Raw genomic sequence first — 25,510 nt, forward strand, 5'->3', positions numbered from 1 at the left:
TATATATATATATATATATATATATATTGTACAGAAGCCGCCGAACACTGAAGTGGGTCGAACTCTTATGTGCTTTCTAGTGGGTCTGCCCAAAGAGAACGCCGCTCGCGCGGAGACCCCGTGTTTTGGCCGTTACTGTCGCCATTGTGTAGACTCGCTGTGTGCCGGCTAATAAACGCCATAACAAATTGGTGGAGAGTGCTACGATCCCCTTCGATGCCCTTGGAACTACGCTCACGTACGCTGCAATCTACCATGTCCCACGACGCCTCTCAGCAAACGCCTCCTCCCATGCCACCCCCATGTCCCGGTGTCCCCAGGATCCGCGATCCACCCATCTTCACGGGCGCCGATGGCACTGACGTGGAGGACTGGCTCGCCATTTACGAGCGCGTGAGCGTCCCCAACAAATGGGACGAGGACGGCAAGTTGACAAACTTGGTGTTCTACCTTGCGGGCGTTGCAAGTTTGTGGTACACCAACCACGCGTCCGAGTTTGCAACCTGGTCCGGTTTCAAGACTGCTATCACCAACGTTTTTGGCCGCCCTGCCGTTCGCAAGCTGCAAGCCGAGCAGCGCTTACGCGAACGCGCTCAGCAGGCCGGTGAGTCATTCACCAGTTACATTGAAGATGTCCTGGACTTGTGCAAGAAGTCGAACGACAGCATGTCCGAATCAGACAAGATCCGGAACGTCATGAAGGGCATTGACGATGATGCCTTCACGATGCTGCTTGCCAAAAACCCAGGCACAGTAGCTGAGGTCATCACGCTGTGCCAGAGCTACGAGGAGCTCCGCCGGCAGCGTTCGATGACCCGTCGCTCCACATCACGAGATGCAGGGCTTGCAGGCTTGGAAGCGAGCTGTGATCAGGTGGCACTGCTGGCAGATCTGAAGTCCTTCATACGTGAGGAAATCGCGCGGCAGTTCTCTCTCCTGCCCTTTGCCCACCCACCGGCTGCTCAACAATGGGCCCCTACCATTCTTCCACCCATCCACCGAGCGATTGAGCAGGAAATAGCGGAGGTCATGCCTGCGTACCACCCACAACAACTTCCGGCCCCTGCACCCCCAAGTTACGCCCAAGTGGTCGCAAGGCCGCCTCCAGTCGTTCAAGCGCCTGCACCAGTGACTTACGCCAAAGCTGCCGCACGACCTCCGTCCTTTGCAGCGGGTATGCCGGCTGCATATGTTGGCGCAACCCCTCAGCCTCATTTTCAGCCCACCATGCAGCCTTTCCAGACACCGTTCCGGGCGAGACCCACACCGGCAAACCGATGGCGCACACCCGACAACCGGCCCATCTGCTTTGCTTGCGGTTACGCCGGTCACGTAGCCCGTTATTGCTCTCGACTACATCCGGCTCCCACTTCTCCTGTTGCTGGCCACCTTAGCCGTTCGTATAACGAGGAACTGCCGTCTGTGCCACTGTCGTCTCGCCCAGGTCCGTCTGCTCGAAGGTCGCCGTCTCCACGACGTCGGTCTCTGTCCCCCATGCGGCCAAGTTCTTCTGCTCATGAGCGGAAAACTGGTCGTCGCAGTCCCAGAGGCAAGGACTGCGACGCTATCGCATTGTGAAAGCCCTCAGAGCCGCCCATCTAATGTCATTGACGTGCTTGTGGACGGTGTTCATGCATCTGCTCTTATTGACACTGGAGCTGCGGTATCAGTTATGAGCGAAAACCTTTGCCGCTTGCTTCGAAAAGTGACGACGCCGATTTCTGGACTGTCCCTTCGTACCGCTAGCTCACATCGTATTAATCCTACAGCAGGCTGCACAGCTCGCGTTGTCGTTCAGGACGTTCTGTATGTCGCCCAATTCATCATCATTCCTGCATGCTCTCATGACGTCATCTTGGGATGGGATTTTCTCTCCCGCAACGACGCCGTCATTCATTGTGCCGCCGCCGAAATTGAACTCTCGCCCTTCTCGCATTTGACGCCAGAAGACGGTCCCTCGACACTGAACAAGATTCTCGTGAAAGACGATACTATAGTGCCTCCAAGCTCGACGATGGGCGTATCGGTCTACTGCACCGGTCTCTCCGACACAATTGCACTTGTTTCGCCATCCTACCGTGCTTCCAGGAGGAAAGGGTTGCTAGTACCTTTCGCGACCGTGCAAATCACCCAAGGCAACGCCGCTATTTTTGTGACCAACCCATCCCCGTACACTGTTACCTTGGTTCAAGGGGAAAGTCTCGGCAGAGTGGAAGCAGTCGACGACGCACAAGTCCTGGACGTACCCGAAGACTCGCGTTGTCCCGATTCACGTACCATCAGTGCTGTTTCTACTTCTGACCCATCATCTCCTGATGTATTTGGCCCATTCATTGATGACAACCTTACGTCAGTGCAGCGTTCCCAGCTTCTAGACCTGTTGCAAGAATACCGTTCTTCTTTCGATGTCGGGCGAAGTTCTCTCGGTCGCGCGTCCACTGTTACGCATCGTATTGACACTGGTGCCCATCCACCATTACGGCAACGTCCATACCGCGTGTCGCCTGCTGAACGCCGGCAAATTAACGAGCAGGTTGACGATATGCTCCGACGCGACGTCATTCGGCCCTCGGACAGTCCATGGGCGTCTCCTGTTGTTCTTGTTGCGAAGAAAGATGGTTCTGTGCGGTTCTGTGTGGACTACAGACGGCTCAATAAGATCACTCGCAAGGATGTCTACCCACTGCCGCGCATCGACGACGCAATTGACAGCCTTCACGGAGCCCAATTTTTTTCTTCTCTCGATCTGCGCTCGGGGTACTGGCAAGTACCCCTGGCTGATGACGCTCGACCGAAGACTGCCTTCATCACACCCGACGGCTTGTACGAATTCAACGTCATGCCGTTTGGTCTGTGTAATGCACCTGCGACATTTGAGCGCATGATGGACACCGTACTGCGCAACTTGAAATGGCACACGTGCTTGTGTTACCTCGATGACGTTGTTGTCTTCGCTCCAGATTTCTCCACCCATCTCCAACGTCTAAAAGAAGTTTTCGCACGTGTGAGCAATGCCGGCTTGCAACTAAATCTGAAGAAGTGCCGCTTTGCAGCACGCCAACTCACCATCCTAGGGTACGTCGTGTCCAAGGATGGCATTCTTCCTGACCCAGCCAAGCTTCGGGCCGTGGCCGAATTCCCAAAACCTGCGTCCGTCAAAGAACTGCGTAGTTTCGTGGGCCTGTGCTCATACTTCCGACGCTTTATACGAAACTTCGCCACGATTATATCACCGCTGACGAAGCTCCTCGGAAGTAACGGGCCCCTCAATTCGTGGTCGTCAGAGTGCGACAACGCGTTCTTGAAGCTCCGCCACTTGTTGACGTCTCCTCCCATTCTCCGCCACTATGACCCTACGGCCCCAACAGAAGTGCACACGGACGCCAGTGGTGTAGGCCTCGGCGCTGTCCTGGCGCAGCGCAAACCCGGGTTCCCTGATTATGTTGTGGCATATGCAAGCCGTACGCTCACAAGAGCCGAGACAAACTACACCGTCACGGAAAAAGAGTGCCTGGCAATCGTCTGGGCTCTTACAAAGTTTCGACCTTATTTGTATGGTCGCCCATTCGATGTCGTCACTGACCATCATGCACTATGCTGGCTGTCATCATTGAAGGATCCCTCAGGCCGCCTCGCCCGTTGGGCTCTTCGCTTACAAGACTACGACATCCGCGTCCTCTACCGCAACGGACGCCAGCATGCTGACGCCGACGCCCTCTCGCGCTCCCCTCTGCCTGAAGCTAACGTGCTCTGCTCAGTATCCTCGGTTGTTGTTTCTGCCATTGATGTTGACATCATCGCTACCGAACAGCGAAAGGATAATTGGATCGCCCAACTGATCGACTTGCTCTCTGATCCGTCCGCAACGCCATCCACGCGTGCCTTGCGTCGTCGAGCTCACCATTTCGCCATTCGTGACGGCCTCCTACACCGACGCAATTACGACGCCGATGGCCGGCAGTGGCTACTCGTGATACCCCGCAGTCTGCGGTCGGAGATATGTGAATCCTTCCATTCTGATCCACAGTGCGCGCACTCTGGGGTATTCAAAACCTACCATCGCATTAGACAACGCTACTTCTGGCGCGGGATGTACCGCTACGTCCAGCAGTTCGTTCGCTCCTGTCTCGCTTGCCAACGCCGCAAACCGTCCGCACACATGTCACCAAGCGGTCTGCAACCGCTACCTTGCCCTGACCGTCCGTTTGGGCGCATAGGTATCGATTTGTACGGACCACTTCCTCTGACGTCCACTGGCAACCGCTGGGCCATCGTCGCCGTAGATCATTTAACGCGATACGCCGAAACCGCCGCTCTCCCTGCGGCTACTGCGCGTGATGTTGCGTCCTTCCTACTACATCGATTTATATTGCGCCACGGTCCACCCCAGGAGCTTCTCAGCGATCGAGGCCGTGTCTTCTTGTCAGAAGTCGTCGATGCCATTCTCACTGAGTGCCATTCTGTCCATCGCAAAACTACTGCTTACCACCCGCAGACGAATGGTCTGACCGAACGCTTTAACCGCACCCTCGGCGACATGCTGTCGATGTACGTCGCCGCCAACCACACGAATTGGGATACCATACTGCCCTTCGTCACTTACGCCTACAACACCGCCCCTCAGAGCACGACTGGTTTTTCACCTTTCTTTTTGCTGTACGGAAGGCACCCGTCACACACCATCGACACGATACTCCCGTACACGCCGGATCCATCTGAGTGTACACCTATTTCCGAGACCGCCAGGCTTGCTGAAGAGTGTCGCGAGCTTGCCAAGACTTTTAAGACGCATGAGCAAGAGCGGCAGAAGAGTATTCGTGATGGCTCCGCCACTTCTGAGCCCACCTTCCTTCCTGGTTCCCTTGTATGGCTCTCAATCCCGACCTCTGTAGCTGGCCTTTCTTCCAAACTACTCCCGAAATATGAAGGTCCCTACCGTGTGATCGAGCGCACATCTCCGGTCAACTATCTTATCGAGCCAATTGAACAATCTTCGGACATGCGCCGCCGCGGGCGCGACATAGTCAACGTGGAGCGTCTGAAGGCTTACTATGACCCGCTCGTAGTGACAAGCTGTTAGGTCGCCAGGCGGCTCCTTCTTCGACCCCGGGGTAATTGTACAGAAGCCGCCGAACACTGAAGTGGGTCGAACTCTTATGTGCTTTCTAGTGGGTCTGCCCAAAGAGAACGCCGCTCGCGCGGAGACCCCGTGTTTTGGCCGTTACTGTCGCCATTGTGTAGACTCGCTGTGTGCCGGCTAATAAACGCCATAACAATATATATATATATATATATGCTTGGTTACAGATGGCGCTGACTGACACTCCCACGTTTAAATTCACATAAACCCAAAAAAGTGGATGGGGGGATGGCCGCCGTGATAGCTCCGTGGTTAGAGCATCCAACGCGTTATTCGAAGGTCGTAGGTTCGATTCCTGCTCACGGCAGGTTATTTTTTCACCCACTTTTCTGTCTTCTTATTTACATTACATTGGTTCTAATAACTTCGTCTATACATTCCTTGGCGTTATTGTCTGTTAGATCTCATTAATATTGTGTCAAAACACGGAAAAACGAGTCCTTAGAAATACACTTCTTTCCCTTATATATATGTGTATATATATAAACTTCGAAAATAGTGCAGTAGAGAAAACAAAACAATAAAATATTTATTTAATCCTAACAGTTTCGGCTGGTGGACCAGCCTTCTTCGGAGGAAGAAGGCTGGTCCACCAGCCGAAACTGTTAGGGTTAAATAAATATTTTATTGTTTTGTTTTCTCTACTGCACTATTTTCGAAGTTTATAACTTTTATTACGGTAGCCGGAAGAAACTCTGATCATCTATTTCATGTATGTATGTATGTATGTATGTGTATATATATATATATATATATATATATATATATATATATATATATATATATATATATATATATATATATATATTGCACCCATTGGTCTTTCTTTCTGTGTCCCTGTGCACTTGCACAAAATTTTCGATATGGATATAAAAATTCTGACGGGGCTATTGTCACGGTGCAGAGCGGCAATGACTTTACGGATAAGCAACGGAAATGCACGGAGGCATGATAACAGTAGGCTAAAAATGCACCAGAACGACTTAATCGACCACTCTTCTGATAGCATCTTCAGCTAACTGCTAAGTACTGCATGACGCCTAGTGCAGAACAAACATGGCACACCCTCATTCATGCTGCCTATTTGAGAGAGACTGCAAAGTGCGCCACACAGAAACCACCCTTCCCGAACATAAGCAGCTCTTCATCGCCAACGTGCAGTCAGGAAGGGAGTGGTCATTACAAAATGTGATCTTGCAGCACAGGAAGCGCACCGGCAGTGATGGCGTCAGCCTAGAAGGCGATGTGCTGCACACAACTGAGAACAATCAACTCCATGCGATAGCAATTGCTGCCTATCAGCGAAGAATCAGCGAAAGCCAGACGAGTCATCCGCTCTCCCAGTCTTTGCGTTGCGCGTCACTATTCCCAAACGCTCCATACGAGAGAGTTGCATTCTATTCCATGCTTTGTTAGTGACAACGGAATTCACCACGAGACGCATTACCCAGTTAAGCGTGGTTTGCAGTAGAGGCATGGTTGTGCATAAAAAGGCCTTATAAGTCTGCTGAGAGGCCTTAAAGCTATTTCAGATGTGGGTATGGCAATTTGACCGCTTGAGCAAAAAAAAAAAAAAAAAACATTAATTCATTGTGTCGGACTGCCCAATTTTTCGGACTATTTTGCAGTCCTCAGAGAGTAAAAAAAATGAACATTCACTTTTATTTACATCATGGAAGTACAAATACATAGTTCAAAAAGCAGATTCAGTTGCAAATCGAAAACATGCAAAAAAGTATGTGGAAGTTCGAATAATTGCACACTCCTAGGAAGTATTCATCCTATGAAGGCCAAACTGACTTACTAAAATATTTCGTAATTGTGGAAATATGGTTCGTTTCTTATTGAAATATTGACTGGGCAGTAGCTTATTGCACATATCTGAAGCTGAACAAAGGTCTTAAACTGTTCAGCTTATCGGGGTTAAGATAAATTGAGTTTGCCTGAAAGGGGGAGTCCCCTGAATTTATCACTACCGCAAACATTTGCATTGATATCCACTGTTTACAGCCCTGCTGCAGAGACTTCCAAATACCCCATCTTACAAAAACACCACTGGAATTTAGGCAGCACCACAAACCTACCCCGACAGTTACAGGACCATGCGGTATGAAAAGCTAAGATCCACACTTCTTGAACACATACAATTTAAGAAATCATTAAGTCCAAGAGTTTAGTGCACAATAATCCAAAGAATGACAGTTTTGGTTAATGCGAAGCTTGTTAAGTCAGACGAATGATAATGCTACAACAATGAATAAGAAAAAAAAGTAACAAAATAGTTCCACATGCCTGTTTTCACAGATCTTAACTTTGACTCAAAACTACGGATTCACTTTAGTAGGCCATTTGTAGCTTCAATGGAACTTTTTGCTATGCTTTTGTTTAAATAAACAGATAAGAGGTCTTGGTAGACATAATTCCAAGTGTGCAATACAGTAATACACAAGTGCACAGTAAGTTGTTAGAGTGACGTTAAAAGAAGCATAAGTCCCTTAACAAAGATCACATATTAGTTCACAACTGCACTTCTGTTAATTCAACATTGAAACATCAATACAAATTGGTCAAAGTAACAACACATCTTTAAAGGGCCAGTCAACAGGTTCCGACTTTTTTTTACACCCACCAAACAAGCACGGTAATTCGTAGAGTAGAACGCAGCGATCATTTTTTCTGAATATTACAGAGCTGCGCGCCGCATTCCGCCTCAATTTCGAAAAACAATGCCCGCGCTGCTTTCCTATGCCTGACCAATCTCCTTGCACGCGCAGTGACAACAACACGGCGACGTGACGCAACACGCAGCTCGTCGATTGGCCTAAACCAGGTCTCAACAAACAGTAGTGAAGTCAACGACAGTCCCTGTTCCCACCCACAGCTACGACGGAGCTATTCAATCATACGAGTTGCAAAACTCCTCATAAGCTCCATGCATCGAAATTGGGACACTTCACTGACCCAGTCTTAGGGAGTAAGCAGATTCTCGCACCACCTGTTGATAGGGACACCCACTATTAAGCGCATTATTTGTGTTTTGTGTTGCTGCTTCCAGATAGCGCGACAGTCTGCTCCCAAAAAATTGAACTCCAGGAAAATAGGGCCATCTTCATGTCTGGGTTTTGAAACGCAGTTTTGCTGCAAATCGTTGTCGGCTGCAAATCAAGCGATCGGGCTGTGGAGAAGCCTCGGCACCGAGTAAACGAAAAACAACCAGGCATCGCAGCAAGCAGAAGTGCGTCGCAACTGATCGAGTTCACCGATGACGTCAATCACTGACGCCTTGTCCCATTGCCGAAGTGGGCGATGTCACGACAATGGGCAATGGCTTCTCCTTCCTCTGAAGGAGAAGGGTGGTGAGACCACACGAAAATTTGAAACCAGTTAAACATGATGTTTTCGCCCCTGTAACTTACTTAATATTGCACGTATTTGCAAAATTTTTGTGGCAGCATGTTCATGTAGCAAAGTGCACGTACTTCTCTTTACAACAATTTTTGGACCTTGGGGTTGTTTACTAGCCCTTTAGAAATTTTCTCTATTTCAGATCTTCATTGTATTGTAAAAGTTCCTGAAGTTTCCAATTTGCAGTTCATGGCTCATTTAGAATACATACAACGTAGCCTACTTTTGCTAATATGAAATAGACCAAGCTCAAGCAGGTATGGTCGAAATTTCCGACATCACAGTCGACTGGTGCAGAAACATGTTGGGAATGGTCAGACTGACTACATGTTGGGCTAGTGCATAGACAGCACAATAGTGACAAGTGAAGTCGTCAAAATACACACCACTCAGTTGCTAACACGTAGTCGGCGATGCCTTGTGGTTTACTCTCCCCAGGCACCGCAATCACTGCCAAATTGTCCTTGTGTTCTTTCTTAATTATACACAGTTTTCTGTCCCAAATAAAGAAGCTTTTTCTTTTCGTGTGAAATAGTAATTTAGACTAACATCTCAACTTAAAACTTTTTTCGTGTCCTTTTAAAAGCACTCGGAAACATAGTAAAAAAAAAAACAGCGTGTGCAAGCAACAAAATGAGGGCGAAATAGCCTTAACAGAAGTGCAACTCCCCAAAGTTACCCAGCTAACTAGCACACAGTTTGCTTTACGGTAGCATTATGTATATTGTGATCTCACCTGAAGGTGAAGGCGTTCCGCGAAAAGCTCGACAATGCCTTGTTCCTCCATGAAGATCGGCACATGGTAGATGCTAGGCACGTCGTGCATGCAGAGAACCTGTCGTGGCTCAACATGGCAAAAGTTGGAAATCTTATCCTTGACAGCTTTTGTGATCTCATTTTCACTGCGGCAAACAATCTGCAATAAGCAGGTTAATTGTCAGAATGCTGCCAAACACAGATGGTAGAGAATCAAGAATGAAGATTTCCTGGGAATCAGTTTCACACTAGTATTATTAATAATTTTAGAGATAACACAAGCTAAGTTAGCTTAATTCACTACCATTTTTAAAACAAGGGCCTTTCTAAATCCTGAAATTTAGAATAGAGGTTTTAATGAATGGCCTTGACATTTATTTACAGACCAGTGCTAGATAAATGCCAATATAGCTCTGTCAAACCCACAACATATTTCACACATCAATTACAGTCTTGCCAAGACAGACAGAGCACAAGTCCCCATACAACTCTGCCTTTGTTGCGCCTTTACAAAAAGCCTTTCTTACTGCCATAACGAAGGCATCCCAACTCACATATATGAGACTTGGCTTCTCATATTAAGTTTCAAATTATCGCTTCCTAAACTCTTAATCCAACCGCAAAGGAAAGCTATGAATGAAGCTTACCAAATCTGGAGATAAACCCAAGCCTCGCAATTCACGGACGCTAGCCTGCGTCGGCTTTGTCTTGTGCTCACCGGTGCTCTTGGGCTGCAAAGAGAATCTGCTGTCACCCTAACTTGTATGCAACCAACAGATGTAACCCACTGTTTGTGGAGTTTTGTGAGCCCCATTCCTTTTACAGTGACACACTCCAAACAGAATGCTTAAAAAAAGACACAAACACGGGTTACCGTACACAAACGGGTGCATGTTCTGTGAGGAAGTAAGGCAAGAGGAGGCACAATGGAACATGTTGAGTCGCCACCTACTTCGCAAGCCCTTATAGTATAGTATGTGTTGACAGCTAGTTAAATAGCCCAATCCAGCTTGATCGAACATTGCACGGTCTACGATTTGACCCCTTGCGATTTGGTTCTTCGGATAAAGTGCATACGACAGGCTGGAATAAAGGCAAAATTACGCATCTCTTCATTACAACCATATCGTAGCACCAACGCCCTCATGAATACAGAGCATCTTGCACAATACCTCCGTGTCTGCCTCAGGTTCAAAATGAAAGAGACTGTCATGTAGGCTATGGCAATACCTGCAATGCCACAGAATATGCTATCAATCTATCCATGTGCAAGTGAGGAGTTTCCAAAAACTGAACTAGAGGGAACTCTGTTACTTATATCGTTCAGCCAACATGGCAATGAAGTGTAGCACACGGATTTGCCTACTCCTCATGCTAAAGAACTTTGAACAAACTTGCGATTTTGTTTATTGCTGTGCTTTTGGTTTTGTTTCGAATAAAAGAATGTACCACTGAGAACTTCGTGAGCCATTCTGAATTCGTGAGCCCAGAAAGGTCAAAATCGTGAAGTGTAACGGCTGAACCTTGGCAGAACTTTGTCTAACGGCAAAGTGGATTCAGGTCAGACAGAGCCAAAGGAATGAAGATTAGACACATTCCTGTACTACCCATCATTCCCATGCTGGCCGAAGCACTGCGCGTTGCGGCTTCCATAGACACTAGCCCCAGAGTTTCCTCTAATGTATTTTTGGAAACTATGGTTTGTGGGATTCGAGACCCCGAAATGCGACCACCACAGCTCGGATTGAACCAGCGATTTTCAGGTGAACAGATAAGCACGGCAAACCACTAGGCCCCCACACAGTAACAGACTGTTTAGAATTATACAGCATCTGTAGACAAAACTACATTTACTTACACAGCCACTATGTGAACACACAAAGTTTTTTTCTCTTACCTGTGGCACTAAACTGACATGGACGCAGCAGAAGTTCTCTCTTTTGACACGAAATTGAAACTGTCGAAAAGCCTCCACAAAGGGCATTCCTTCTATGTCGCCTATTGTCCCTCCAAGCTGCAAGAAAAATGCAGGAACTTTAACGTTTATCCTGCAAAAGCAGAGCATTTCATTGTCGTGCATTACCTCAATGATGCAAACTTCTGGCGTCTGGTTAGAGTCATTGACAGGAATAAGTGCTACTTTCTGAACCCACTCCTGAATGGCATCCGTGATGTGGGGAACGACCTGAAAGAAGTTTGCTGTAGCGTTTTCATGTATCCATCTTTAAGGACAATTATGCAAAAAGTACACTACGGCTGTTCACTTCCAGATGAACACTGTCAAAAATTAATTTCGTATTTCAAGCAACACTAGCAGTAGTAATTTCTCCACAAGTGCAGACAGTGCTAGAATGTCTGCACCATACATATACCTATATGAAATAAATAGCGCTGGGCAAACATCACGTCATATTATCAGCGAAGATGTGCTACACTATAAGAACGAGCCTGCATTGCCTAATTGAGTCATATTATATTGTTTTTAATCAAATGCTGATTTAGACAATGTACAATGTAGACGGCTACAGTCTAAGTGCACTTACGTTTCTCTATACAACGGTACTCTTGTTGCACTGATAATGTTGCACTATCAGTCCTAGACTTAGTGGCCCTCTCAAACATGCAACACTTTCCTTTTAGTAGCTTGTATAAATATGCTAACATGTTCCGGTCAAGTCAACTTATAGCTATGTTAAAGCACTACTGTACTATTTATTTGATGCCTTAAATATGAACTGCTTGCTCGTCCCATTTCTACGCATATCATGATTTACTTTATGGCATTCACTGTTAATGGAAAAAAATCGTTTTAGCTAACTTTAACAACGTGCGCTGGGACACAAGAAATAGTTACCACGGATGTTTCATGGCAGTGTCAGCGATTACCAGTAAGGCACATATCGCCATCGAAAATTACCTGCACAGTCTTGCCGAGGTAGTCTCCCTTTCGCTCCTTGTTGATGACATGCTGATAGATCTTGCCTGTCGTTATGTTGTTATCTCTATGCAACGTGATGTCCAGAAAGCGCTCGTAGTTTCCCAAATCAAGGTCCACTTCTCCGCCGTCATCAAGAACGTACACCTCGCCTGCGCGACAAAACCAAACTTTTACTTAACGTACGCCACGAAGAAAGATGGGGCGCCATAAAGACGGCGCGGAAAGAGACCACTTACCGTGTTCGTACGGCGAGAATGTCCCGGCGTCGATGTTTATGTACGGATCAATCTTTATGGACGTGACCTGGAGGCCGCACGACTTGAGGATGGTACCCACGCTGCTGGCGATTACACCTTTGCCGATGCCGCTAATGACGCCGCCGGTGACCAGGATGTACTTCATTGCGGCGACTGGAGGCTGGGGACGGGACGGTTTTCACTGGCACAAGGAACGAACGCATGTAGGTGTTCAGATCAAACTTGGATCGGCGCGGCAAAATTGAGAAACGAGCGCTCCCGCCTGTGGAAACGTTCGTTGCATGCACGTGGTTGCGCTGCGTGCGCACGTTTCGTTTCTCCAAGCGATAGGCATCTGTTGCAGTCAGCGACAAAGACAACGAGTAGAACGACATGCGCGGGAACTCTTAACGAGTACGATGAACCTTATCTTCGTGACAGCGTTAACAGAATCCAACAAGAAAGGAATCGAAATCAAGGGCACCAAACGTGTACCGCGTGCTTTCGGTTAACACGAAGTAGGTGTCTGGCGCGATCAGGAAAATAAAAAGCAAGTAATGTGTATTTTTTTTACTCACGGTGCGACTCCGTGGGACGTTGGCTTTAGAGACCCGAGTCAAATGGGAGCGCACAGTCGCCGCGAATCGCAGTGCGCGCGTCATTCATTCGCTGGCCTCCAACTGGCCTCCTTGCCCCCTGCTTTCTTGCTGCCCCATGTGGCGCACTTATTAAAATCGGCATCATCATCGTTTTGTACCAAATCACCAAAGTGGTTCGTCTTAATGTTACTGCACAAAAAAAGAATTGTACCTTCTTGAGGTATGCTGTCGAATATGTTAACTCTGAAGGATAGAGTTTCACGATACTGACTATCATGGAGGAAGGAATGCTGACTACGGTGTTAAATTGGCATCGACAACACGAGTAAAGACGCCTGATGGCGGAAGTCGCGCTCGTTCGCGCCGAAAATATTTTAGCAGAAGTACTTCAGCTGTCTATGTAAAGCTCGTGTGTAACTGTGTCGGCTGGGAAGGCAACGACCAGTCACTGCAAAAGTGAAGGCAGCTCGATTGGGCGGCAATGATCCTCCGAAACGCAATCGCCGGGCGGAAGCGTACACGGCAAAGTGAGGACGATGGCACCGACCACTCGGGTTTAGACCCGGACGACTTCTTCTCAGAGTTAGACGATGGACTCAACGAGTCGAACGATAACTCTTCGGAAGTCGAGTTCGGCACCAGGTCCCGCGGGAAGCGACGTCGTGTAGGCGAAGGCGGCCGTGGAAGAGGACGCGGCCGCGGTGGTGGCAGGGGCCGTGGAGGGAGACGTAATGCGTCGGAAAGCATAACAAGCGAAGACCCGGGCACTCTTTATGATGTGGTCCGACTTGGTCGTCACTCCCTCACCGCCGTGGTCGACGACTGGATAGAGTCCTACAAGCAAGACAGAGATGCCGCCCTTCTGGACCTGATGACTTTCTTCTTTCACTGCTCCGGGTGCAAGGGCCGTATTACTCCTCAGATGCAGGTCACCATGGAGCACAACCAGATCATCAGGAAAATGACCGAAGAGTTTGACGAGGAGAGTGGTGACTACCCGCTGATTATGACGGGCCCCCAGTGGAAAAAATTCCGACAGACATTCTGCGAGTTTGTGCAGATTCTGGTGCGCCAGTGCCAGTACAGCATCATCTACGATCAGTTCTTGATGGACAATGTGATCTCCATACTCACCGGATTGTCCGATTCACAGGTGGGTTCGACACATAGATCTCTAATCGTCCGCACATTACCTCGAAGTGACACATTCAGGCTATGAATAAATGAAACCTGCCCAAGTTAAATAAATAACGTTATAATGCTCATTTGGTTTTAAATGCAATGTAAATTTATGATACGCATGAATTATTTATCGCCAACGTATTAACAGGGGAATTCTATGAAACGAGAATGCACATTCCGATTGTGTGCTATTACTTGCTATTGTTTTTGAGACACCGATTATTTATACAAGGCTACCTTAATCTCAAGTTGAAGTGAAGTAACTGCATCTTATTGGTTTCACGTAAGAAAGCATTGCATTCTCTTTTTGCAATGGTATTTCATTGCTTCTTTGTAACCTCATTTAGTGAAACTTGCTTTCGTGCAGGTTCGTGCATTCAGACACACATCCACACTGGCTGCAATGAAGCTGATGACAGCACTTGTTGATGTCGCGCTCAACTTGAGCATCAGCTTGGACAACACTCAACGCCAGTACGAGGCCGAGCGGCAGAAAAACAAGGACAAGCGTGCAACTGAACGTCTTGAACTGCTCATGACCAAACGACAGGACCTGGAGGAAAACATGGAAGAAATTAAGAACATGCTCACCTACATGTTCAAAAGTGTGTTTGTCCACCGCTACCGGGACACTCTTCCTGAAGTTCGCTCCATTTGCATGTTGGAGATTGGCCAGTGGATGAAACGGTTTCACCAGCACTTTCTTGATGACAGTTACCTAAAGTACCTAGGCTGGACCCTACATGACAAAGTGGGAGATGTACGACTGCGATGCCTGCAAGCGCTTCTTCCCCTATATTCATCTGAGGAGCTAACAAGTAAAATGGAGCTCTTTACCAACAAGTTCAAAGACCGCATAGTTACCATGACTTTGGACAAGGAGTACGAAGTAGCTGTCCACGCTGTTAAGCTTGTCATTAGCATCCACAAGTTTCACAGGGAGATCTTGACTGATAAGGACTGCGAGCATGTCTACGAACTTGTCTACAGCTCACACAGAGCCGTTGCTCAAGCTGCTGGAGAGTTCCTTAATGAGAGGCTCTTCCAGCCTGATGAAGCAGCAGTCCAAGGTCTGCGCACACGGCGTGGCAAGAAACGTTCGGTCAACACGCCACTCATCCGTGACCTAGTGCAGTTTTTCATTGAGAGTGAACTGCACGAGCATGGTGCCTACCTTGTGGACAGTCTCATTGACAGTAACCCAATGATGAAAGATTGGGAATGCATGACTGACCTTCTCCTTGAGGAGCCGGGGCCAGACGAAGAGCAGCTGGATGATCGACAAGAAACCTCCCTCATTGAGATTATGGTCTGCTGCACCAAACAAGCTGCCACAGGTGAGCCACCAGTTGGAAGAGGACCCAATCGCAAACAGATGTCAAACAAGGAGATGAAACAGGTTGCTGATGATCGTGTCAAGCTAACTGAGCACTTCATACAGTCACTGCCAAGCCTCCTCAGCAAGTACATCGCGGACCAGGAAAAAATTGCTAACCTGATGGTGCTTCCTCAGTATTTCGACCTGGAAATCTACACATCCAGTCGGCAAGAGAAGTCTCTTGACTCGCTGCTAAAACTTATACAAGAGATTGTTGAGCGTCATGACAACACGGAAGTGCTTGAAACATGCGCTAGAACCTATGAGGCTCTGTGCTGTGAAGAACTGGCTGTTCATTCACGCTGTGCTGTGTCAAGGGGAACACTGATCGATTCTCTTGTGGGCCGATACAAGCAGGCCCTGTCTGCTTATTCTGAAGCTGGAGAAGACGCTGATGACGATGACATCTATGCAGTGCAGTCGGCACTCAAGAAAGTGTCGATATTCTACGGTTGCCACAACTTGGGTCCCTGGACCATCTGGGAAGGAATTTTCGACTATTGGGTAAAGGGTGCAGGAGAACGAAGCTTGTCTTTGGAAGGTGTGAAGCATGCAATTTCATGCTGTTCATCAGGTATCATGTGGGATCTGGCAGTGCTGGATGAAGGCAACATTCAGATGGCACACGTACACGCCTTGAGAAACCGTCTCCGCGAGTTCATGGATACCATGGTGTATATGCTTCGCCATTGCACCGGAGCACTGCAAGAAGAGGCTTTTGTGAGCATTTGTGACCTGCTCATGATCTTCTGCAGGCAACTGGGCGACAGTGAGCCCTTCAATGCTCTAGTCTACGAACCTGATCGTGCCCTGCAGGCAAACCTTGGTGACTTCATCCAGAACAACGTTTTCGTGGAAGACAACTCAGCTGCCGAAGATGAGCAAGATGAACATCGCAAAATTGAAGAGCTGCATAAGCGCCGCAACTTCTTGGCCTCCTTCTGCAAGCTCGTGGTGTACAACGTCATCAGTGTGCGCCCAGCGGCAGACGTCTTCAAGCACTACGTTCGATTCTACAATGATTACGGGGACATCATCAAAGCAACTCTGGGGAAAGCCCGCGAGATAAATAAAGTCAACTGTGCACGCACCATGGTACAGTCGCTCACTTCCCTCTTCAGCGCCCTCGAGCGGGACCAACTGGGAAACATATCCCGTCAAGACGAAAATTTTGTAGCCATCAAGGAACTGGCCAAGCGGTTTGCCTTGTCCTTTGGACTTGACCAGGTCAAGAATCGAGACTCGGTCGCAGCTCTTCATCGTGAAGGCATCATTTTCGCATGCACGCCATTCGAGAATCCGCTCAACCCCCTGGGCCCACCGCCAAACCTTCCTTTCCTGGAGCTTCTGTGTGAATTCACAAACAAGCTGATGAAGCTGGACAAGAAGGTCGTGCTTCAGTATTTGGACAGACACGTCCAAGCTAAACTGCCTGCTTCACGAGCTGATGATTGGCAGCCGCTGATCCTTTACCGTACCAGCCTTGTCCATGGCGAAGCGGAGCAGCCTGTGGCGAGAGCACCAGGACGTCAGTACCGGGGAAGAAAGCGGCAGCGTGAAGATGATGACCACGCGGAAGAAGAGGAAATAGACCAGGATTCGGATAGGGGCTCCGAGTCAGAGTATCGACCATGAGCTGAACTTACCTTGTAAACTGAGTATTCTGTCGCAGCGTGTGCTGACCAGAGTTCGGCCACCATTGAGCGTGTGCAAGTTTGTATTATTATGCACAAAAAAGATCTTTATAGTTAAGTCCACTGAGTATGTAAATGCCTCTAATTGCCTGTTCTCGGTAGTACTGCCAGCAACATTTTTACACGCATTTAGGGAGCACACATTTCATATTTATGCTTGCACATCAGGCTTCTGTGAAATTATTGGTTCATTGCGGCGTCTGCAAAGCGTAGTGAGGTGCTACAAATTAGTTTCCAGCTTCTATTTGTTATTTCTTGTGTCAGACAATGGCAAATCCATTTCCAAAAAATTTAGTCAAGCTCTAGTTCCAAGCATTCAGATCTAAAAATGGGTGTCCAAATGCATTCTGTTGCTGGCCATGGCTATAAGAGGCTCTTAAACCTATCCTTTATTATCTGGCATTCACTTTGTACACAAGGAAATGTACATATTTGCATTATTATAGCATATATTCATTTTATTTCAATGTTCCATTTTGGAACATAATATAAAACTAACATGTGGCATCTAAATACATAACGCATGGTTGTTCACTCTTTACAAAAATGTTTCATCAGTGTCATCAGTATTTAGTGTGCTACAACATTTGTTCTGACACCTCGATCGCAAGTAACGTTACCATCATGGAAAATATTGATGTCGGATTGCCTTGGAGGCCCTTATTCCATATTTATGCACCTATGAACACTTGGTGCTGTTCTCATGTGACTAGGGAGCCCTTTCAGAGCATAGTTATTTAAGGCAAATGCGGAGCAGGCTCATAACCATACTTGTAAAATGCAGAAGTTCTTTGTTCACAAAACATGAAACACTTTCAAGTTTCATGAGCAGTTACAATACAATTGCTTACATTGCAAAAAAAAATCTATTTCGAGCACATTTTGTTGCTAGTAAGTTCTGCAATTCTTAGCTTGTCTACAGAAGCTTTGTTGGCAAACACTAACTGGTAAAATTAAGAGAGTTTTAGTAGCTGACCGAGGGAGGTGGAAAATTTTCTATGTTACCACATGATCTGAAAAGCAGAAGACCCGAGACAGTGATCTTTTCAAACATCTTTGTCAATAATGCAAGCCTTGTCATAGTGTTGTGATTAGGAACTAGGCTTCTATCATTGCAAAGGAAAGAGTTAGCAAATCACGACGGTATCCCAAAGTTCCTCAACCAACAACAGAACACTGCACTGTGACAGTGGCATATTTGCACTTTCAAGATGCTAATATCTGACTCGCATATTTAAGCTCACTGTTTATACGTTGGTGTTTGCTTGCAGAAGCTGAAATGTCCGATACGTATGAACCACCTATTCTCTGCATGCTTCCTTTTTCTCATGGCAAAACCTAACTACCTGACCAGCTCTGATGTCTGATCATTGATTTCATTTCAGAGCCATTGTCAAACACTTTTTCCTTTCTGGCAACCCTGCTCATTGCTGTGCACCTGCCATTTCTTTGAAAGTTTGTTGTCAGAAGTGTGCTTCAGTGTGACATCTTCCTTGAAATGCTATTCTAAGTGTAGGTTTCTTTTGTTTTGCTGTTTCATATGGTAACTCGTACAGGTGAAACGTTTTTGCAAGAGCTCCTTGACACCTTGTATACATTTGTGCCATTTTTGTATTTATGACTTGCAACAGCATTGCAAATAAAGTGTTTTTGGTTTGGTCAGTAAACTTTGTGCTGTGCAAAACTCACTAAATTGGAAAGAAGTGGTAACATACAAAGTCCAAAAGAAAGGCTGCACTTTCAGCTTTTGCTGTGCTTGTGGTACGTGTTTCATGCAGGCCTGACGTTTTGCTTCAAACCACCCTAAGTGCTTTAACTTTCTGTTGCACAGAGTGTCCTGTCATTTCATTCTTGATTCATAAATATGGCCGCCACAACCAAAGTCTCAACCAGTGGCACCATTCTGTGCCTTGCAGCTCATCAACTGCAGAGTTACAATGACGCCGTCAAGTTCAGCATAAACTGCGATATGTAACCCATAGCTGGAGCAACATGTTGAAAAAGAAATGTTGGAGAGGGTCTCGTCATTCATGTGATGTACATATCTCAATGGTTCTCACGGAGTGCTTTGTGGCGAGACGGCCTTGGCCTGCGGAGCACCACTTACTCCATCGAAAAAAAAACAACTCTAGTAGTTCAGGTGCTACAACAGCTGCTTACCGTGACGTAGCAGGCTGTAATACTTACCATATTGTTACAAAAGCAGTTTTGTCACACTGAAATTTTTATTGCAGAAGCAGTGGCTTTAGGGCATATTAGAGGATGTAAATCATTCCATATAAAACTGGCCAAAAAAAAAAACTATCAAAACTTCATTATGGGGTAAATGGCGACACTTTAGAAATTCTACATTCAAAACATTTACTGTCATGGTGCTTTGGTCCCTAAACAAAATTTTTTTCACAATGCAAGCTCAAATGTGATGCACGGAGTAATTTTGATTGCTACGGTGTATGTCATTATGCAAGCCTGACCAGATAGGCCACTTAAGATTTATCTGGGAGCATCTGCTGAGTATTAAATTAATTAGAAAAAAAAACAAACATCTTGAATGTTCAACCTTATAATGCTTGGGGCTGTATGTCACCTACCTGAAGACAGAGCCACAGCTCAGAAAAAAAGGTGGTTTCTGAACCTGTAAGACAATCTTGGTGGTGTATCCAGAGGGGGAGTGGTAGGGGCAATCGCCCCCCCCCCCCCCCCAAAGTCTGTGTCAGCACCACTCCTCACTTCAGTGCTTGTAGTTCACCTCCTATCATGAATTAGGACTAATGAGCGAAAGCACTGTCAACACACATGAACAGTATTTATGCTATCAAGGGGTTTTTCCGCTACTAAGAACAAGAAGTGATGACCACGCCCCCCTCTCCAATGTTACTTCAGATGATCGGCCCCCCCGAAACCACTGGCTGAATCCACCCCTGCATAAACTTGCATGTGCGCACAACATATTAGCACATCGCATGGAACATCCTAGCACATCACTTATACAGCCAGCACAGTAACAGCTTCATTCTAACAACTTTGACTCCGGCTGATACTGCCAGACGTCAAACATCCAGTATAAACTTGCTCGCTCAATCATTCTAGACAAGCTATCAAGCTTAAGCAAGACTGAAAGTTGGGCTAGTTGGTGATACATTATGGGCAGAAACAGCGCACAAACTCAAGGGACGAAGAGAAGAGACACAAACAAGCGCTGAAATTGTTGGGTAAGCAAGCTTATATTGGACATGTATGTGTTCGTACGATTCACAGAAGCTTGTATGCACTTAGGTTTTATGAGCGGCTACAGTACACTTTCATTGAATGGAACCAGACAAAACTGAAGCGCCCGGTTAACTGAGAGATAAACAAGGATGGAGAATACAAGTACGAAACCTATCTTGTCAGAAGCACTTGTTCCATTTAAACTGCAGTTACATTCAGGACATTTCTGTTTACTGAGGGCCTACTGTATAACATATAGCCACCGAGATTTACAGATGAAACTTGATCACCGACTCTGCTCAAGTTGTCGATGTGTGCTTAAGTCAAGACAATTGACGTACAGGTACCCATTCAGACAGTCCCTCATGTTTCAATGATAATTAGTGGCTGTTGGTTGTGAATTTGGTCCCTATCGGCGACTAGCTGCCTTTTCGTCCACTTTGGCATTTGTTATAATTATTACAATTCAATTACGAAAAAGAAATCGCCCCGTACGTTTTTCCCAACTTTAGTATACGTCGGCTTCATGTCATTTTGTCTCAACAAAAATGGGCCCTCTCAATCCATTGTCCCTTGCACTGGCGACATCACATGGCTTAGTTCAGGAGTTCTTAAACATGTTGGTCCTGCGGAACCCTGCTAAGCTTTATTAGGTACCAAGAAATCTCCCCCTCCACCCTGCTTTCATGCAACCATCTTCCATTCAGTTAAAGCTATATTCACGTACAGCCAATTGAAAGACAAGGGTAAATAAATATTCATTTACTGACATGCAATTTAGCTCACTCTCCTTGAACCAACAAATGTGCGTGGGTAAAGGAAGTGCCTTACATCGATTGTACCTCAAGTATGCCGTCCAAATGACTTGGCACACGTGAAACCAGAAAAAATTTATCAGTGGATTGCGAAACCTCAAGGAGCTTCTGCAGGACTTTGAGAAACCATGGCTTAGTTAATAAGCTCATTTTTGGGAACCCTGGTTTAGCTTCCTACATTAACTTAGTAGCAATATCGATTCTTTGCAGAAGCACCAACCGTTACAATCAGGTACATTAAATGTCTGCAGCATTTCCTCCTCAAAGGCAAATGCATAAAAATCTTCACCAATAATCGACATTCCAAGGTGATGTCGCGAGTCAAATGGCCAGTGACAGCCCTTTGTGACTGTTGCTGGGTGCATGAGTATGAGTATTTTTTGGACAGAGAAGCGACCAATCACCATGCTTCAATCTTCTGGGCGGGGGCTCTTCTGACTTCTTCAGTTGTACCCAGATTAGTATTCTGCAAGCAAGGCAGGAAACATGGCTACACTCTAGAAAACTTTTTCCTCACCGTTTGAAGCAGATAGTTGATGATGAAACTGCACACTAAGCCATAACAGACTAGCATCTACATTTGAAGAATTTTCTTAAAAGCTCTCAACCAACTGCAATGGCAATATATGTAGGCAGCGTCAACTTCTGAAGGCAATTAGAAAAAATGTTCACTTGTGAGATGCAGATGAATGAAAAGTATAATTCAAGTTGGACTTTGAGAATCACTGGCTGTTGATAGCGATTTAGATGCCCTAATGGTTTAAGTAAACGACTTCACATTTTCAGCCATAAACTCGGCGAGAATGTTGAGATACACCACGCACTCCATCACACATAAGATGTGTTTATTATTTTCCTTCTACACAGGCAGCAAGAAGATAAAAACAGATGTATTTATATTAGAGTACATCATGCCAAGCTACATGAATTGAGAGGTAAAAGTGTAAGTAAAGGTTTGTATTAGCATAATATAAATAAAACTGCATACATCCTGTTGCAAAATAAAACAACACAAGTATAAAAGGTGTAAAGATAAAGTGTGTATAAAAGCACTTGTATTTGGCACTAGTATAAACAGATTCATAGAGTATCGCTGCTTTAGAACTCTGCGCAGTGCACGGAATGTAGCAGAGGACAAGATTCGCAGGAACAGAGGCTCTGTGAGATCAATCCAAGGCAGGTACTACCAGTACTCTATTGCTAATATCTATGTTTACATTCCTACCGCAGTGAAAAAAACTGCCCCTATTGAAAACTCATGCATGGCAGGCTTTCACAGCAAAAGACTGCCCATAGCTGCCATGGAGCACAGCATTGCAGGTTAACCACATACGAAGGCTTGAAAAGCTTGTTACTGAGACTGAATGCACCATGCAGGTTAAAACAGCACTCAGAAAGCACGTAGTCCTATATGTTGTGCATACTTTGAACTGCTAGGACGGCATCACAGAAGCTAGATACTTGTATGCAAGGATAAACAACAACTTGAGAGGATTTGTAGACCTTACAAGGCAATTATTCAGCCATAAAGCAGCTGAATCCACAGCTGTGCAAAGTTTAGAGCAATACCTGCAGCATTCTTGCAAAAAGGAACTATTTCAGAGGATATTTTCTATGAACAAGATGTTCTGATGGCATGAAGGCATAAAATCCTAAAGTCAGTGAAGCTATGACAAAATAAAAGAGCATGACACTGATGAAAGACTTCACAAAATTTCAGACAGACAGACATGATGTACACACACATAACACAACCAAGACACAAAAATATGACCTATCCACAGTGAAAACAAACTAGCACAAGTCTGCAAAGGCACCCACCCTCTGACGCAATATTTTACACAACAGAAGTTGTAAAATGAAGAGAATGCACTAATGGAAGCTTAGGTGCTTTGGTAAAGCAGCAGCAGGCAGGCCATCCGCTTTGCGATCTCCTGCACAGCCTTTGCTCGGCAAACCATTCGGTCCAGGTGGGCAGGGGTCTGCAGACCAAGCACTGTCACCTTTATCCCCCTTTCGCCCAGGTTTGCCTCTAAGACCTGGAATACCAGGCTCCCCTTGATGACCTGGAAGGCCATCTAGTCCAGGCATTCCCGGTTCCCCTTTGTCGCCCTTGCGTCCTTGTTCACCTCGTTCACCAGTTAAGCCAGGCCTTCCATCAAAACCTGGTTTCCCTGGATCTCCTTTCGAACCAGCAGGTCCAGGGAGGCCCAAAGGACCAGAAGTGCCTGCTTCACCCTTTTCTCCTGGTTCTCCCTTCTGCCCGTCTGCTCCTCTGGCCCCTTTGATACCGGGCGGCCCCTGAAGACCAGGTTCCCCAGGCATGCCAGGTGGACCAGGAGGCCCACCTATCATGGAAAAGTCCCTGTCATCCATGGCCCCCAAAAGAGTGTGCCTCGCATACTTGGCTACTGACGATTCCCCTTTGTCACCTTTGTCTCCCTTCGGTCCCTGCCTTCCCGGAGGGCCTGAGAGCCCAGGCGGTCCCATCATTCCTTGTGGCCCGTAATCCCCTTGAATTCCTTTTTCACCTTTGGGGCCCGGATAGCCAGGAAGGCCTGGGAGCCCCTGCAGCCCCATTTCGCCCATTAAACCCATGGCACCGGGTGGCCCCATCTCTCCCGGCTCACCAATAGGGCCTGGGTCACCAGAACTGCCCTTTTCTCCTTTCTCACCAGTTACTCCACGTTCCCCCTTCAGGCCAAGGTCTCCTCTCTCGCCTTTTGTTCCCGGCTTGCCGAAAATGCCAATTCGACCCCTTTTACCTTTTTTACCCTCATCCCCCTTCTCTCCCTTTGGCCCCACCGGCCCTTTCGAACCCGCCTCACCCTTCTGACCTGGTGGGCCAGGGGGGCCCTGCACGAAAGAAGTGGGAATGGAAACACCGTCTGTTGTCACAACCGACCCGGGTTCTCCTTTATCTCCCTTCTCACCGTCCACACCGGGAGTGCCCGGGCCGCCAGGGTCTCCCTTCTCACCTCGGGGCCCATCACGGCCGTTCGTACCAATATTTCCTTTCGGGCCGGGAAGACCGGGAATGCCCGGGTCCCCAGGCAGGCCGACGAAGCCGTGGTCGCCCTTGTCACCCTTCGGACCAGGAGGCCCCACGTCCCCTGGCGGTCCTGTTCTTCCATCGAACCCCGGAAGTCCAGGAGGGCCTGGCGGTCCCGGTTCCCCAGGAGCACCTTTCATGGCGATTACTTCAGTGTATCCAAGCGTGCCACCATGCAGCCGAGTCACTGACCTTTTCATGCCTTTAGTTGAACGCACGACGACGCCTTCACCTTTGTCCCCCTTGTCGCCCTTCGATCCTGCCACACCGGGAAGTCCCATGGGGCCCGGTTCGCCTTTAGGGCCGTCGATGCCAATTGCGCCCGGAAAGCCTGGTTTACCCGGGAGCCCAGGCGGACCAGGAGGGCCTAGTTCTCCTATTTCACCTTTCGCTCCACGTCTACCTCGTCGTCCCGGTGGTCCTGGAGGACACAGGCAGGCGGGCTCGACGTCTCGCCGCCGTCTTCGCCGTCTCGCTGCGAGGAACGCCGATGAGAGCTGGTCAGCCGCCTGGCCATCACTCCGGACTTCAAGCTGGTACGTGCGCTCCTCCAAGCTCGCAACTTTTCCTTCAAGAGCGTTCACTCTGAACAAACACAATGCAAGCATTCCCAGTGCGATCACCAGCACGGCGACAAAGCTGAACGCTATCCAAGCGGGCACCAACCACACTCTGCATGGCTTCTTGACAGCAGCATCGTCGTTCGCGCAAACATCGGTTGTGTTGGCAGTTCCCGAGTCCGACGAAGAGGTCTGTTTCATCTTGGCTGCACAAACGTCGTGTTCACGTCAGTGAGTGGTGGCGTTTTGCCGCACGCGGCACGCATCAAACGGAGAATCGGGCCATCGACGGGAGTTGCATAGCGGACGAGGCGCAGATGCCGATGTCCGGAGAGCCGCCTCAGTCCTCATTCGAGTCTGTTCTTGCAAAAACACTGATGAGCAACATCTTGAGCGTCGACATCGCGCCCCCCACTTAGCGCCAACAAGCTTTGAGTGACCCCGTGCCTTGCGTGGGCAGTTCTCGGTTGCTTCACGGATCGAGCGAATTAATCAACTTGCGCGCTCTAGTTCTCGGCTACGCCGCTAGGCGTAGCGTGGCCGCG

General features: G+C 47.5%; 3 protein-coding genes across 9 annotated transcripts in view; 1 reads left to right on the forward strand and 2 right to left on the reverse strand.

Annotated features, from left to right (window-relative positions):
• Positions 1-13,329, reverse strand: part of Ctps (CTP synthase) — a 61,508-nt gene extending 48,179 nt beyond the window's left edge. For 2 of the 7 annotated variants that reach the window (XM_075895279.1, XM_037425684.2), the window contains exons 1-7: positions 13,054-13,325; positions 12,476-12,656; positions 12,219-12,388; positions 11,385-11,486; positions 11,199-11,315; positions 9,949-10,032; positions 9,282-9,461 (exon numbers count right to left, since the gene is read on the reverse strand). In XM_075895279.1, the coding sequence (XP_075751394.1) occupies positions 9,282-9,461; positions 9,949-10,032; positions 11,199-11,315; positions 11,385-11,486; positions 12,219-12,388; positions 12,476-12,656; positions 13,054-13,137 (918 nt within the window). In that variant the 5' untranslated portion in view covers positions 13,138-13,325. Of the gene's footprint in view, positions 1-9,281; positions 9,462-9,948; positions 10,033-11,198; positions 11,316-11,384; positions 11,487-12,218; positions 12,389-12,475; positions 12,678-13,053 lie in introns of all 7 variants that reach the window. The other 5 variants (XM_037425682.2, XM_075895280.1, XM_037425686.2 and 2 more) reach the window with 5 other exon arrangements.
• Positions 13,330-13,397: 68 nt separating this feature from the next.
• Positions 13,398-18,995, forward strand: SA1 (stromal antigen). Its single transcript, XM_037425681.2, has 2 exons — positions 13,398-14,227; positions 14,624-18,995. Exons 1-2 carry the CDS (start codon positions 13,556-13,558, stop codon positions 17,267-17,269), a joined length of 3,318 nt encoding a protein of 1,105 aa, XP_037281578.1. The 5' UTR covers positions 13,398-13,555; the 3' UTR covers positions 17,270-18,995.
• Positions 18,996-22,181: 3,186 nt separating this feature from the next.
• On the reverse strand, positions 22,182-25,477 carry LOC119174668 (uncharacterized). Its single transcript, XM_075895283.1, has one exon. It carries the CDS (start codon positions 25,164-25,166, stop codon positions 23,226-23,228), a length of 1,941 nt encoding a protein of 646 aa, XP_075751398.1. The 5' UTR covers positions 25,167-25,477; the 3' UTR covers positions 22,182-23,225.
• Between the last annotated feature and the right edge of the window lie 33 nt (positions 25,478-25,510).

Source organism: Rhipicephalus microplus, chromosome 5 (assembly GCF_043290135.1).
Source record: "Rhipicephalus microplus isolate Deutch F79 chromosome 5, USDA_Rmic, whole genome shotgun sequence".
NCBI lineage: Eukaryota > Metazoa > Arthropoda > Arachnida > Ixodida > Ixodidae > Rhipicephalus > Rhipicephalus microplus.